The following is a 16,330-nucleotide window of genomic DNA, read 5'->3' on the forward strand; positions in this document are numbered from 1 at the left end:
GTCCTTTTACTGGAATATTCTGGTGGGGCAGCTTTGCAAGAGAGTCTCAGTGTTGGCTGAGTAACTGTGATTGTGTGTAGCCTAATGATAAAACTGGAAAATGAAAATCTCTCTGAGTAAAAGACATTTAGGATTTTCCCCCCCTTCCCAATATAAACAAAATCTTTATCCAAACAGCATTTTATAAAATGCTGTTTTAAAATTAATTACAGAAATCGTATGAAGCCTCCCACTTTCCCATTTTAAAGTAGTAAGCAACAATGATATAGAATTAGAACCACAAGTGTCCCTTGTGAATGTTCCTACGTTAAATGTTATATAACAGGGCACGATCTATGTGCATTAAGACTATGAACAATGATATAAGAACAAAATTGAGTCACTAGCCTGCAATGTTACTAATTTAGTAGAACTTCAGGAAATAATGACTAAGACTTAAAATTTCTTGAGAACTTTCCAAAATTCAATTGCAACATAACAGATTGTGTTACTGACATGTTGAAACTATGGGATAAAACTAAATTGTTTTGAACAAAGAATTTGTGTGGGCAGTTTTCTGCTTTTCCCTTCTCACTGAGCATCCTTCCTGTGAAGAGCTGAAGCTTCCTGGGAGCTCGTACAGCAACTGTATTCTTTGTTACTCACTAGCGTATGGATTCCAAGGCCAAGCGAACGATCTCTTACGAGGATGTCTAGATGGATTTAATTATTCATAAGCTCTCTCGCCAGTTCCGTTTAGTTTTAACACTTCTCTTATGCTTTTAAATCTGCTGTTGTCTTCCGGATAGATAACATATCAAGAAAGGTGGGAAGCCAGGGTAGCACTTAGGGAGAACAGTGCTGCTTTTATATTCAGCTATTAAAAGGAGAATGGTAATCTGGTTTTACAGCTTAATCTTATCACCTCGAATGGCCACAAAGACCGTAAAATGAAAAATTAACGTAGCCAGAAATCAGCGTTTACTGCTTACTGAAGCATTCGTCTTCCAACGCCATTATGCTGTGCTTCAGTGGGCAGAAGGCATGGTTCTGGGTAGCTTCCCAAGTCCTTCCAGACAAGAGCCCTGCTCCCCAGCAGGCGGGACTGGATGGGAGCCGGTGTGGGCACACCCGCCATCTGTGGATCCTTCCCTCGCTGCCCAGAGTCTGTGGGAAGGGCTCCAGCAAACCACCACCAATATTGGTGGTCCTCATGAACTCTCTCTGGGACCCCAGATGGTCCAGGTCAAAGGAAATCATGGGGATAAAATACAGGTTTAAAGGAAACAATCCAAAGAAAGAAAGAAAATACCTGAAGCCCACTTTAATTATTTGAGGATATGAAAACGGGATCCCCTCTGTCTCCATTTTAGCAGAGGTCCCAAAGGCAGCTAATTCAGAGGATGCCACTATTTTCTCATCCTGAAGTGAAGTGCTGGACCAACTATGAGGATCCACCAAAAAACTGGGAAACCTTTTCAGCTTTAGCCCACCCCATACCTCCACACTGATAGGGAAGGTAAAGAATTCATTTGGAGAAAACCATCAGGGAGAAAGGGATGGGAGGTCTTGCCCATCAGGAGTCAAATGAGGGCTGTAAGGAACTACTCAGAAGTTTGTGAGTACCCCCTGGATGTAGTGAGGGTCATATCTGCCTAGTGATAGTGAAGAGCAGAGGGGGAAATGAGCCAGCTGCCAGCCATCAGAAAGGAATTCTGGCCGGAAAGGCAAATGACTGAGCAGAGATCAGAAACCCAGGAGCTGGGGGAGGTAGGAGGCCCATGCAGCTGGAGGGGGAGGGGAGGGGGGAGGTCTGGGGTCAGCCAGAAGGGAGCAGCCAGTACAGGTGGTAAAGCCAAGTCAAGGGAACTGAAGTTGGACGCTTCCAGCCTGGTGCTCTCCAAGAAAGCTACAAAAGGGCCTCAGAAGAGAAAGAAGCAGCAATTGTGCAACCGCTACAAAAGTCCTGATGCCACAAGGCGGCTGCACCAACTCCATCAGATGTGCCCATCCCCCAGTCACCTTGGGTCTGGGCTGGACCCTAGACCCTGGGGGGCATGAGAAAGGAGCCAGCTAACTGAAGAGGAGCCCGACCTCAAACTGCAGGGGGAGTGGGGTCGGGCTCAAATATTAACTGGATACAAATCTGGAGTTTTTATACTACTCAGAAGATGGAATTTTTTTTTTAAGTATTGGCAAGATGGTTCCTGGCCTTAAAAGAAGTAATGAAGGCTATAGAACTGGCCCAAGAACTTATCCAGGAGTCCAGAGCATGGATTTGAAGGGGTGGAAAGAGAACCAACAAGTTACACCTATCTAGTCTACTTCTTCTGATAAGTCTGTTTTCTGGCATTTACTGTTTATCTTTTAAATCCTTTGAAATTTAAAAGATTTAAATTTCCAATCAGAATATAAACCTCTCTTCTCTAAGTATATTCTTCCCTGCTCCTTGGGTTCCACTGAATCTCTCAGCATCGCAAAAAATGTTAAATTGCAAATAAAAAGATAATTTAAGAACGGAGCTCATTAAAATCAGTTCTTCTTTACCCTCCAATTTTTCTCTACATTAATAGATTTAAAAAATCAATTTCATTAATCAATTTAATCTCTTCCACTACAGTACATGTATCATCTTCTGGGGTTCTTCCTATAACTCAGACATGCCATCAGCTCTCCAAGGTTTTTTTTTCTTCCTAAAGTGATTACAGTCAGTGACTGTGTCCTTAGATTTCTCCACTTTAGAGATGAGTAATGGCTTCAGTAATAGCCGCCTGGGAGCAGTGAAGTTTGAGGATGTGTAGAGGAATTTTTTATTGACTAGACTAATTTTAAAAAAACAGAGAAAAATTGCATTGAAAAATCCCCACTGGCATTTCCAATTTCATCTTCTAAGATTTGTGCATTTTTGTTTGCCAGTTTGCAGGAGAGATGAGAATACCTATCACAAATCCCCAAGTCTGAAAGACTGATCCATGAAAAAAAATAGAGTAAAAATCAAGACAAACCTTTGCTATGCTCAAAAAGGATGTCTAGGTTTCCTTATTCATAGCGTACTAGCAAACTGTGAAATCATTTTAGTCTTACTAGATGTCCCATTATTCTTATTGAATCCCTCCCAGGAGTTGGGATAGTGTTCCAAAGAAGATAAAGATACAGGCTGTGGTTAGCAGGAGAAAGAATTAGCGAGCTTCTGTTGACCTAAATTCAACTCATAAGTCATGATTCATAATTGCATCTTTAGTCCATATCGCTAAGACGGGAGAACAATTTGAGTTATGTATGCTCTCACATTCATATTTCTTTCTGGCCAGCGTTTGATGAAAGCCCAGGGCAATCCAGCCAGCGCTCATCACGTTCTCTGCAAAAGTATATTTATCTCAGTAATAATTTCCACAGCATTGACCACAGCAAGCTGGAAATAGCTAAGCTACTGGTTACCTGAATTTCAGCCAAGCCTGGTGGATACCAACAGAAAACAAACAGCAACCGCAAATACCAACCATCTTTGGTTCGTGTTGCTTTTATAAACGAGAACGGGCTGGTAAAAGAGTTACATGAGAAGATTAAGCAGATCTACGGGGAATTTAACCATAGCTATGAAATAGATTCTACTACAGTGACTAACTCATCAATTTTCTGCAAAACTAAAAGCAGCTCTCAAATTTCACTACACACTGTGGCTTCTGTGGAATGTTCTCCGTGTGGCCCGGGCCATCATACCGCTTGGCAGGGTGAGATTACCTTTTAATAAGAGCTTCCTGGTATTTAAGTAATTCAACCTTTTGGGTGGGCTCCAAGGTATGCATGCCTCATCCCAAATTCTGTCCCAGAATGAATAGGGTTGTTACACTCAGGGCCTGTTACACTAATAATACACTCCACAAACAAACCACAGTGAGAAGGAAACTAAGGAGGCACATTCGTAATAGTTAGAAAAGAGAGCACGTATTGACTTGTGGATTTTATTAGTAATTACTCAGGCTGCTTTTGACGTCACTGTGGGTAAATCAAATTGAAAAAGATTTTGCTCTCCAATGACCGCTGGCAAGGACAGCCTCATCAGGTATCATTAACAACATAGTCTGTAATTATAAAAATAATTGTGGGGTCACAAATTCAAGACAAGGACCTCGGTAAAGACCGAGGAGGAAAATGGAGAGGAATCTAATTTAGAGTCCTCACAGAAGTTGAAAGTAAATATGAGAAACAATTCTCAATGTTTGTATGATGAGGGAAGAATCTCTTTCTAGATAGGAATAACCTTGTACCTTGCTGGGAGGGACACTATGAAACTAGGCAAGTACTCTACTATATTGGGTGAAAACAATAACTTCTTTTCAATTTTGTTATTAAACACATTTATTTTCAATAAGGTACTTGGATTAATATCTTGTTTTCTCTTTCTAGCTTTTCGTACAACTGAACTGAAGTAGCACAGAGAGGACGTGCTGGGTTTCAGCACCAAATCGTACTTTACCAACTGACGTAAGAGTAAGTACTGGTATATTGATCTCATTTGCTCATAAGTGAAAATAAAAGAATTGGCTACTCCAACACAGGACCAGCACTGACCCTGAGCAAAGACTTCGTGTGACGGGCTGGATGTATTTCAGTAACATGTATTTCCCAAGTATGCAACCAACTGTGATTCCATCTCTCCTCAGACCATATCAGGTTCTGAGAACCAAAGACAGGAATATGACACAGGTGATATTTTCCTGATCGAAAGGAGGCTTAAGAAACATCAAGTCCCCTGATATAACTTTTCAGCTTACCCTCATTCAACTGCTACGAGCAAGAGGTTCTTATGTCTAAGCTGTTAACTTTTCACGTCAACGCATCTGGATCCCTAGTTCTTAAATTCTCTCAGCAGTTGTGCCTTCTAAATGGGTTAAACGTCTCATCGTTCTTATCCTGGAACTCTGCTTCTTTTCTCCTGTGCACTGGAAGGATGCTGACCTAGACACAAGATACTAGAAACGTCTTCTATATATGAATACCTTTGAGCCCCCTATCTCTTCCCCTGCTAGCCACAATCTTTGCAAAGAGAAGATTTCAAAAAATCCCCAACAACAAAAATCATATCACACTCAAAATTTCCTATCTCTTTGACCTGAGGAGGAGCGAGTGGATGAGTTAATGATTAAAAGTCATGCAACGTCTGAGATCGGATATACTGTTTGCTAAACACAGAATATGCAGAGAAGTCCACTAGCCAGCAGACTGGCAAAGACCTCTCCTCCGGAGATTTGACTTCTAGCTAAGCACTTCTCTCAGATGAGATGCTTGGGAAGTAGGTGAGCTTTCTTTGAAAATTAGTGAAACCCAGTGAGTAGGATATGGTCAAAACAAAGAAAAAAGGGAAGGGCACTGATGCTGGGTGACCAAGGCCATTAACTACCCAGGAAAATGCAGTCCTGAGAACTAACTGCTCAGTGACCTTGCTTCTCCAGAGAAGGCACTGAGCCAACAGGTCCAAATGCTGTTATGTTGGATTTAGATTTCTGCTCATTCTCTTTACTTCCGGGGAATAGGGTGGGAAAGATGTACAATGGGGCTTCTGCTGGTTTTCCCCCTGATTGCCAGAGGGTCTTTGTTCCAATCAGTTTTCTTTGTGTTTACAGTGCCTCTGTCTTTCAATACCACTTCTTGTTTTCTACATGCTCCCTATGGATAGAAATAGGAATGATACATTCTATCACACTTCAAAGGGGAGAATTGGGGTGAAATTCTCATGGAAATATTCTCAGCACAGAGAAACACAGGTAAAGAACACTCAGCTCTTTAGAATATAGTTCCTAAGGCTGATGTTAGAGTCTCTGGCTTAACCTGTGATGGGCGTATTTACAACCTTAGTAAGGTTTTACTATAGTGGTTCTCCATTTGTTACAAGAACCTCAAACAATGAAAATGCTTAATTTCAATATATTATATCCATCTACATGGGTATGTTTATAAATATGTCTATATATGTGTGTGTACATGTGTAGGGAAGTGTATACTGTGTTGCTATGTATGTTTTCAAACATACATTACAGGCGTACCTTGGAGATATTGTGACTTTGGTTCCAGACACCACATAAAGCAAGTATCACAATAAAGTGAGTCACATGAATATGTTGGTTTCCCAGTGCATATAAAAGCTATGTTTACACTATACTGTCGTCTGTTAAGTGTACAATAGCATTCTGTCTAAAAATAATGTACATACATTAATTAAAAAATAATGCTGTTAGAAAAATGGTGTCAATAGACTTGCCCAATGCAGGCTTGCCACAAAGCTACAATGTGTAAAAATTACAATAAAGCAAAGCACAATAAAACGAGGTACACCTGTACTGTATACCAGCAGTCCCCAACTTTTTTGGCACCAGGGACTGGTTACGTGGAAGGCAATTTTTCCATGGACAGGGGTTGGGAAGGGATGGTTCAGGTGGTAACACGAGCAGTGGGGAGAAGATGAAGCTTTGCTGCCCACCACTCGCCTCCTGCTGTGTGGCCTAGCTCCTAACGGGGGTTGGGAACCCCTGCTGTATAGTATGTATGTTTACATATCTGCGTCAAATTCCAAAAGTTGAATATCATATCCAAAGGATAATTCTTTATTCCTAAATAGTCTATTTAACTGAGACAGAATGAAAGTTGTATCCTTTTTTGGAAAATATATGTATATGCCTTGATTTATCCATCTTCCGGAGGTACTGAGACCTATCACAGTGGTATCACTCTGGAAGTCCCATCAGTTGGATACTAGAAGCTCTCAGATGGATTTTTTGTGGTCCCAGCTTTAAGTGTCTGCTCTCCACAACTCTCCTCTTTTCATGGCCCTTTCCAATGGAAACCAGCATGATTCTAACTGTATTGACTCTAGTCTCCCACTCAATCACTTACGATCTCCTTAACAAGCAGGTATCAAGAATTGCTAAGAAAGTTTTGCGACAAAAGAGTTATAATGAGGTCTTGCCTTACAAACGTTAAAATGTATTGTCAGACTAAAATAATTAATACAGCATCCAACTGGTACAGGAAAGGGGCAACAAATACATGGAGGCTAAACAATACACTACTTAATAAACAAGGGATCACTGAAGAAGTCAAAGAGGAAATCAAAAAATACCTAGAAAAAAATGACAATGAAAACACGATGACCCAAAACATATGGGATGCAGCAAAAGCAGTTCCAAGAGGGAAGTTTATAGCAATACAATTCTACCTCAAGAAACAAGAAAAATCTCAAATAAACAACCTAACTTTACACCTAAAGCAATTTGAGAAAGAAGAACAATAAAACCCCAAAGTTAGCAGAAGGAAAGAAATCATAAAGATCAGATCAGAAATAAATGAAAAAAAAATGAAGGAAACGATAGCAAAGATCAATAAAACTAAAAGCTGGTCCTTTGAGAAGATAAAAAAAATTGATAAACCATTAGCCAGACTCATCAAGAAAAAAAGGGAGAAGACACAAATCATTAGAATTAGAAATGAAAAAGGAGAAGTAATAACTGACACTGCAGAAATACAAAGGATCATGAGAGATTACTACAAGCAACTCTATGCCAATAAAATGGTCAACCTGGAAGAAATGGACAAATTCTTAGAAATGCACAACCTTCTGAGACTGAACCAGGAAGAAACAGAAAATATAAACAGACCAATCACGAGCACTGACATTGAGACAGTGATTAAAAATCTTCCAAAAATCAAAAGCCCAGGACCATATGGCTTCACAGGTGAATTCTATCAAACATTTAGAGAAGAGCTAACACCTATCCTCCTCAAACTCTTCCAAAATAGAGCAGAGGGAGGAACACTCCCAAACTCATTCTACGAGGCCACCATCACCCTGATACCAAAACCAGACAAAAGTGTCACAAAGAAAGAAAACTACAGGCCAATATCACTGATGAACACAGATGCAAAAATCCTCAACAAAATACTAGCAAACAGAATGCAACGGCACATTAAAAGGATCATACACTATGATCAAGCAGGGTTTATTCCAGGAATGCAAGGATTCTTCAATATATGCAAATCAATCAATGTGATACACCATATTAACAAATTGAAGGAGAAAAACCATATGATCATCTCAATAGATGCAGAAAAAGCTTTCAACAAAATTCAACACCCATTTATGATAAAAACCCTGCAGAAAGTAGGCATAGAGGGAACTTACCTCAACATAATAAAGGCCATATATGACAAACCCACAGCCAACATCATTCTCAATGGTGGAAAACTGAAACCATTTCCACTAAGATCAGGAACAAGACAGGGTTGCCCACTCTCACCACTATTATTCAACATAGTTTTGGAGGTTTTAGCCACAGCAATCAGAGAAGAAAAAGAAATAAAAGGAATCCAAATTGGAAAAGAAGAAGTAAAGCTGTCACTATTTGCAGATGACATGATACTATGCATAGAGAATCCTAAAGACGCTACCAGAAAACTACCAGAGCTAATCAATGAATTTGGTAAAGTATCAGGATACAAATTTATGCACAGCAATCTCTTGCATTCCTATACACCAATGATGAAAAATCTGAAAGAGAAATTAAGGAAACACTCCCATTTACCACAGTGACAAAAAGAATAAAATACTTAGGAATAAACCTACCGAAGGAGACAAAAGACCTGTATGCACAACACTATAAGACACTGATGAAAGAAATTAAAGATGATACAAACAGATGGCGAGATCTATCATGTTCTTGGATTGGAAGAATCAACATTGTGAAAATGACTATACTACCCAAAGCAATCTACAGATTCAATGCAATCCCTATCAAACTACCAATGGCATTTTTCAAAGGACTAGAACAAAAAATTTCACAATTTGTATGGAAACACTAAAGACCCCGAATAGCCAAAGCAATCTTGAAAAAGACAAACAGAGCCGGAGGTATCAGGTTCCCGGACTTCAGACTATACTGCAATGCTACAGTAATCAAGACAGTATGGTACTGGCACAAAAACAGAAATATAGAAAAATGGAACAGGATAGAAAGCCCAGAGATAAACCCATGCTTATGGTCGCCTTATTTTTAATAAAGGAGGCAAGAATATACAATGGAGAAAAGACAGCCTCTTCAATAAGTGGTGCTGGGAAGACTGGACAGCTACATGTAAAAGAATGAAATTAGAACACTCCCTAACACCATACACAAAAATAAATTCAAAATGGATTAAAGACCTAAATGTAAGGCCAGACACTATAAAACCCTTAGAGGAAAACATAGGCAGAACGCTCTATGACATAAATCACAGCAATATCCTTTTTGACCCACCTCCTAGATAAATGGAAATAAAAACAAACAAATGGGACCTAATGAAACTTAAAAGCTTTTGCACAGTGAAGGAAACCATAAACAAGACGAAAAGACAACCCTCAGAATGGGAGCAAATATATGCAAATGAAGCAGCTGACAAAGGATTAATCTCCAAAACTTACAAGCAGCTCATGCAGCTCAATATCAAAAAAACAAACAACCCAATCCAAAAATGGGCAGAAGACCTAAACAGACATTTCTCCAAAGAAGATATACAGACTGCCAACAAACACATGAAATGATGCTTAACATCACTAATTATTAGAGAAATGCAAATCAAAACTACAATGAGGTATCACCTCACACCAGTTAGAATGGCCATCATCAAAAAATCTACAAACAATAAATGCTGGAGAGGGAGTGGAGAAAAGGGAACCCTGTTGCCCTGTTGGTAGGAATGTAAATTGATACAGCCACTATGGAGAGCAGTATGGAAGTTCCTTCAAAAACGAAAAATAGAACTACTATATGACCCAGCAATCCCACGACTGGGCATATACCCTGAGAAAACCATAATTCAAAAAGCGTCATGTACCACAATGTTCATTGCAGTTCTATTTACAATAGCCAGGACGTGGAAGCAACCTAAGTGTCCATCGACAGATGAATGGATAAAGAAGATGTGGCACAAATATACAATGGAATATTACTCAGCCATAAAAATGAAATTGAGTTATTTGTAGTGAGGTGGATGGACCTAGAGTCTGCCATACAGATCGAAGTAAGTCACAAAGAGAAAAACAAATACTGTATGCTAACACATATATATGGAATCTAAAAAAAAAAAAAAAAGGTTATGAAGAACCTAGGGGCAGGACAGGAATAATGACGCAGATGTAGAGAATGGACTTGAGGACATGGGGAGGGGGAAGGGTAAGCTGGGACGAAGTGACAGAGCGGCATGGACTAATATATACTCCCACATATAAAACAGATAGCTAGTGGGAAGCAGCCGCATAGCACAGGGAGATTAGCTCGGTGCTATGTGACCACCTAGAGGGGTGGGATAGGGAGGGTGGGAGGGAGACGCAAGAGGGAGGGGATATGGGGATATATGTATACATATAGCTGATTCATTTTGTTATAAAGTAGAAACTAACTAACTCACCATTGTAAAGCAACTATACTCCAATAAAGATGTTTAAAGAAAAAAAAGGAAAGGGGTAGAACAATGAACACAACAGTTGTCAACAGTATGAAGAAAAACAACATGCATAGTACAAGCCCAATTTAATTTAAAATTATTGAGATTATAAATAAAAAGGTAATGTGGTTATCTCTGGGTGGTACAATTATGGGCTGTTTTTTTTTTTTTTTTTGACTTGCATTATTCTTGTAAAAGGGGAAAAAAACAACAAAAAAAGAAAAAAACTAAGTTTAAAAAGGTAAATCACAAACTGGGAAAAATATTTGAAAGCAATAATAGTTTAATAATCTTAATATATAAAATATTGCCCCCCAAATTAATACCAGAAAGGCAGAGAACAGGGAATTTTAAAAAAATCTTGCGTTGAAATAACATGTAAGAACAATCAGCATAAAAACTGTTTAACCACATCAGTTATCAAACAAATAGGAAGTTAAAACTAAGACACAATTTTCTCAAATTGGCACAGATTAAAAATAACCCATAACAGTAAAAGTTAATGGGGAACCAATCAGTTGGGTATTCCCATATGTTACTTTAAATGATACTACAGGCTGAAATTCTTTATCTGAAATTTTTGGAGCTGTGTTTCAGACTTCAGAATGCTTCAGATTTTAAAGAAGACAGAAAATAAGACGTAGTGTATATTAAACAGAACCTCCAGCTAGGTGAGAGGCTGTACCCCATAATCAAACACATACATTTTTGCTGTTAAGCATGAAAATATTCACAAGAAATTGAATACACGAAGGACTGAAAACAGCCTCATTTCTGTTGATGCCAGTTTTTTACACAAAATAAGTTCGGGTCGGAGTTTGCAGTGAAATGAGTTAAGAAAAAAATGTATGGTTTTCAGAGTTTTTTAGGTTTCAGAATTGTTGATAATGAATTCTGAACTGTTCGTACAATCTTCCTGAAAATCTCTTTGGCCACACGATTGTAAATTTAGACTTTAAAAAGATTATACCTTTTGACCTCCTTCTGGGAGGAACTAAACAGAAGTGCAGACAAAAGAATTATCCTCAAGGATGTTCACGATAATTTCATTTATAACAATAAAAAAGAAATCAGCAGGGAAGACTAACATAAAGTAATGGTTATACTGTGGGACAGCCAAATGAAAGGATATTATTGGCCAAAAAAGTCATTTCGAGAAGGATACTTAATAACTCAGGAAAAGGCTCTGTACTTACTGCTGAATGAAAAAAAATCAAGACAAAACTTCATTTTTAGTGTGATGTCAATTAAAAAATACATATATCTGTAATATAAAAGACTTGAAGAAAATACACCAAAATACTAATAGAGATTAGAACTAAACATTGGGATTATGGGTGATATTTACTGTCTTATCTATATGTTTCAAATTTTTTTGTAATGAGCATGAAATACTTTTTACAATTATTAAGGTAATTTTCTACATAGGATTTATCTTATTCATCTTACTATTTATCGGAGGACATAACATAAACGCTGGCAGGAGGTACGTGTCCCACAAATATATACACGTGACTCTGAATCGCTCCTCCCCTTTCACCATCGCTTTCTTCGGGGAGTTTGGCTTATGGTGCTGAAGCCCCGGAGATTACCACACTCGCCAGCTCATAAGAGTGGTGGGAGCTGGGGAAACAGCTACTCTCCGTGAGATCACAGCCATAACTTACTTGACACCTGCTGAAAAGCTCACCACAGGGAAGAAGAGCCCATCTGTGTTGAAGTTCTCAAACATCCCCTGCACAGGCTGCCCGTTGATGCGGAAAGAGATGCTGGGTGCTCCGAGGTCCAGGCAACAGCTCACCACGTCGTCCGACTTCAGGAGGTGCTGGTTGATGGAGGCCACGGCTCTGGGTATGCGGCCTGGTGAGCAAAGAACAGGAAGAAGGTGTGTGGGACTCTGGGGAGATGCTCACAGGTGAGGTGAGCAATGAGAAATGGTTTCCTAAGCTTTGTGAACAGGCAGCCCAAGACGAGATGAGTCCCAGAGGAAAGACTCAAGCCGCCAGGAATGAGAACAAACAAGAATTCAACCCGTTCAACGTGTGCTCAGATTCTGGCCTGGTGTCTGAAGTAACGGGCAAACCACTTTGCTGGGTGTGGCTCCTAGAGTGTGTTATGTCTGTGTGTTTATTCACAGATGCCCCAAGATCTTGCTCTCTTCTATTTCCTCTAATACACATTCATTATAAATGTTAATTGTGTATACAGAAAAGTATAAACAAGGAAAAAAATGTTACAATACATGTTTTTGACTTTTTCACATATATTTAAATATTCACCCAAACTGGGATAAGGTAGATTTTGTAACTTGTTTTTTCTACTTATCACATTGCAAATATTTGATTGTATAATGGAATATTCATTAGAAACTAGATTTTTAATAGCTTCATAATACGCCATGAAAAGGCAATTTTTAAAAAATCCCCTTATGATGACTATGTGAGTTCATAAATTTTGTACATATATCTATGCTATGTAATATTCCTAATCTTAGTTTAGAACTCCTTTTCAGTGGTTACTGCTATTCTAGTAATAGATTCCAAACTAAGTGGTGGATTTTAAAATAGTGAAACTACTACATTCTCCTTAATAAAAAAATGTAGGTACCCCCTTGTGGTTGTTTTGGTTGACTGACAAAATCATATTGTATTCCCTCCCACCCTTCCACAAACAGTAATGAGGCTCTACCCTGTGCCACATGCTGTACTTGGGGCTGGGGATCAAAGACTGAGGATCCAGTTCCCACTCCTAAGAAATCCATAGTCTTGTGGAAAATAAACATTCAGATAAAGAACTACAATTCAGTATAACTATTGGAATGAAGGTGTACATGACGAGATGCCTTTAGAGGTAGAACAAGGTGCAAAGTCAGCCTGGGAGTATGGAACAAGTTAAAACTGGAAGAATGAAACGTTCACCAGATAAATGAGAAAGAAACGAGCATTCCAGACAGCAGGAACAGCTTATGCAAGAGGAGTGTATGAGTGTATGACATTTGCAGAATTGCTAGAGTTTGGTGAGGCTGGAACGTGGGGCTTTATGGGGGCCTGATGAGGGGTGATAGGGGAATAAAGGATGTAGAACTTGGACCACCGGCACGGCCACGGGGCAACAGCACCTAATATATTCGATGCATATTGGCAGATTAGCCTGGGATGGCCTCAGACTCTGTTTTTACAACTTTATACCTTGTTTCATCACTGAGGATGAAGAACAACTTCCTCATTGTAGGACCTACAGTCAACACTATTTAAAACAAAACAAATCTAAGCAAACTTGATGAGTGTGTAGGTTTGATACCTTTCCAATGTCTCCATTTGACAAGACTGAGTCCTCTCAGCTCCTTTTACGGAGTTTAGATATCCCAGGGTCCCAGAATCTTCCCTTCCTTATCATATTCAAGTCTGTAATTGGTATTAAAACTCAGCAAACTTTGCCATAATGGTCTCATTCTTAAGACTTCTTGTTTTCCCAGTAAAAACCAATCTTTCCTGCTTCAACTATTTCTTTTTCAATTAGTTTAACTTCTGGAAAATATCACTGGAGTCATTTGCACCAATCCTGAGAGATTTCCATGAATTTGGGAAAACCAGGAAATTCTCGAAATGCTGGGTTGGACAACTACCTTTAAAAGTATCGAGATCCTCACTGGATAAAAATACAAATGAGGAGGACCTTTAGCTTTCTGAGATCCACATCAACTAGGACAAGACTGACAGGGTTGAATTGTGACTCCAGGGCCCTCTCGTCCCACCCTCTCACAATTCACTGTTGGTTTTTGTGCCAGTCTGAGCCTCAGCCAGTAAAGATGAAGAGCACCCTTCACGGGGGATGCTCTTCATACGGCACTGCTTTGATGCCACCTGAGACTGAGTTCTGAGCGTCACTTAGCCTTCAATATGCCGTAGCACCAAGAGCCTTACTGAGGAAGGATGGCTGGGAGTATCTCTCCTGTCCAGTCTGCTCTCTCATTTGAAAACCACCACCAGGACGAGAAGTTATGTCCTTGTGGTGAAGGACACTGTCTTTTAACTCCCGTGTTCTAGTAGAAGTTGCTGCTGGAACATTTGCTAAGAGCATCATAGGCAAATCAAAATCATAGTCTGAGCCCTTTTTTTTTTTTTTTTGCAGGACGCAGGCCTCTCATTGTTGTGGCTTCTCCCGTTGCGGAGCACAGGCTCTGGATGCATAGGTTCAGCGGCCATGGCTCACGGGCCCAGCCGCTCCGCGGCACGCGGGATCTTCCCGGACCCGGGGCACGAACCCGTGTCCCCTGCATCGGCAGGCGGGCTCTCAACCACTGCGCCACCAGGGAAGCCCTATTGTGAGTTTTGAATGAACTATTCCATAGAGAGTAACTGGAAGAGGCTGACACATTGCAAACCACAATAAATGCTATTACTATAGCTTTTATAACTCCAGACTTGTTAATTACTAGGCTAACAGCAGATAAGCTTACCCGAACATTGTAGGGATAGTATGTCCTTTATAATATTAGGTAAAAATAACAATATGGAGAATCATAGCATTGAGGGCTGAGTCTAGGAAAGTGATTTGAAAATTGAGTTACTCAAACCAATAAATCCCTTTATTGAAAGACTGTGCTCAAAAACTGTCACTTTCAAATACATGTACGATATATTTGACGCTTTTAGCACAACCAATAGAAACGTGATGCTGTAGAAAGGAAAAGTAAACATGTCACAGTTTTTCTAAATCGCCTCAACTGCTTTTCCAGATATTAGGAACTCTGAGTAATCATCGGACCACCTACTGAGACAGTCTGGGAAGTCTTGTGGCCTCTGCTACTAGTTTCTTCTGCTAGTCTGAAGAAACCTCCCCTGACTTAGAGGCTCAGGACCACCTGAAGGTCCCAGGAAGCTTGGAAAGGCTGTTCCAAGCCTAGCATTTTTAAGATAAAGGGAAAAGCCACTTTATCATATGCCGTACATCTTCTAATGAACCCAAGGGTGTAATACTGAGGGATTTCATCTCTCCTGATGAGTAATGTAGACAATTGGAAACACTGTCGCTCAGCATTTCCATCGCCCCACGCACCGCAGAGTTTGGCATTATAACGTAAACACAAATATTCAGGCAATTGGAAAGAGAGAAGATCCAAATACATAAAAATGCTGGTGTTCTACACCTACTCCTTGACCCCTCTCCACACAGCGCTAGGGTTGGAAAAGTCCAAGTCACAGTAGGGTGTGCTTTGATAGATGAACCGATACCCTGGAGCTCATCTTAGTAGGGAGATACGTAAAGACCCTCTCATCCAAGTTTGACTGTAGAGCTAATTTTTCCTCATGAGTCAGAAGTTCTAAGAAATCAGGAAATACAATTTCGTTCCATTCATTTACTTTCTGTATCACTTATCTCTTGGGAAGGTGAATTCCTTTGCTTATTCCAATTCTGCAAGGGAAAAAGTTGCAAAAAGGGAAGGGTAGGTGTGATTTCCTCCTGTGAAATTGCTCCCTAACCAGTGACGTACTATATAGGCTGCCCTGAGCCAAATTCACCCCCGACTGCAGTTCTGAGAGGCTACGTATGTAAAGGCTACATCAGGAGGGAGAAAATGATGATAAGAAATGAGCCATTCCTCCGAAAGGAGAATCACAGTGGCTGGGCTGACTCAGGAGTCTGTAGGGAGGGCTGGGCAGGGCTGAGATGGGGGATGTTTGTACAGCTGTGCTTGAAAGTGACTTCATAGGCTCTGGTGGCTAAAAAGACCGATTAAGGCTGCCCTCCCCCTACCCAGAGAAAAAGCTCATTCATATTCCCAGGATGTCACTTTAAAACTTCCTTTCCCATTCAGCATGGAACCTGGGATCTTTTCCCCCTCAGGATGGGGCTAATCTCATGATCTTGAGTGAGA

The 16,330-nt window shown here is 40.0% G+C and overlaps 1 protein-coding gene across 1 annotated transcript in view; it reads right to left on the reverse strand.

The window, feature by feature from the left end:
• The window catches only part of RYR3 (ryanodine receptor 3), a 366,040-nt gene that overhangs the window by 227,925 nt on the left and 121,785 nt on the right, over positions 1 to 16,330 (reverse strand). The window contains exon 19 of the mRNA XM_073799899.1: positions 12,120 to 12,312. Coding sequence (XP_073656000.1) covers positions 12,120 to 12,312 — 193 coding nt within the window. The remainder of the gene's footprint in view (positions 1 to 12,119; positions 12,313 to 16,330) is intronic.

This window comes from Tursiops truncatus, chromosome 2 (genome assembly GCF_011762595.2).
Source record: "Tursiops truncatus isolate mTurTru1 chromosome 2, mTurTru1.mat.Y, whole genome shotgun sequence".
Lineage (NCBI taxonomy): Eukaryota > Metazoa > Chordata > Mammalia > Artiodactyla > Delphinidae > Tursiops > Tursiops truncatus.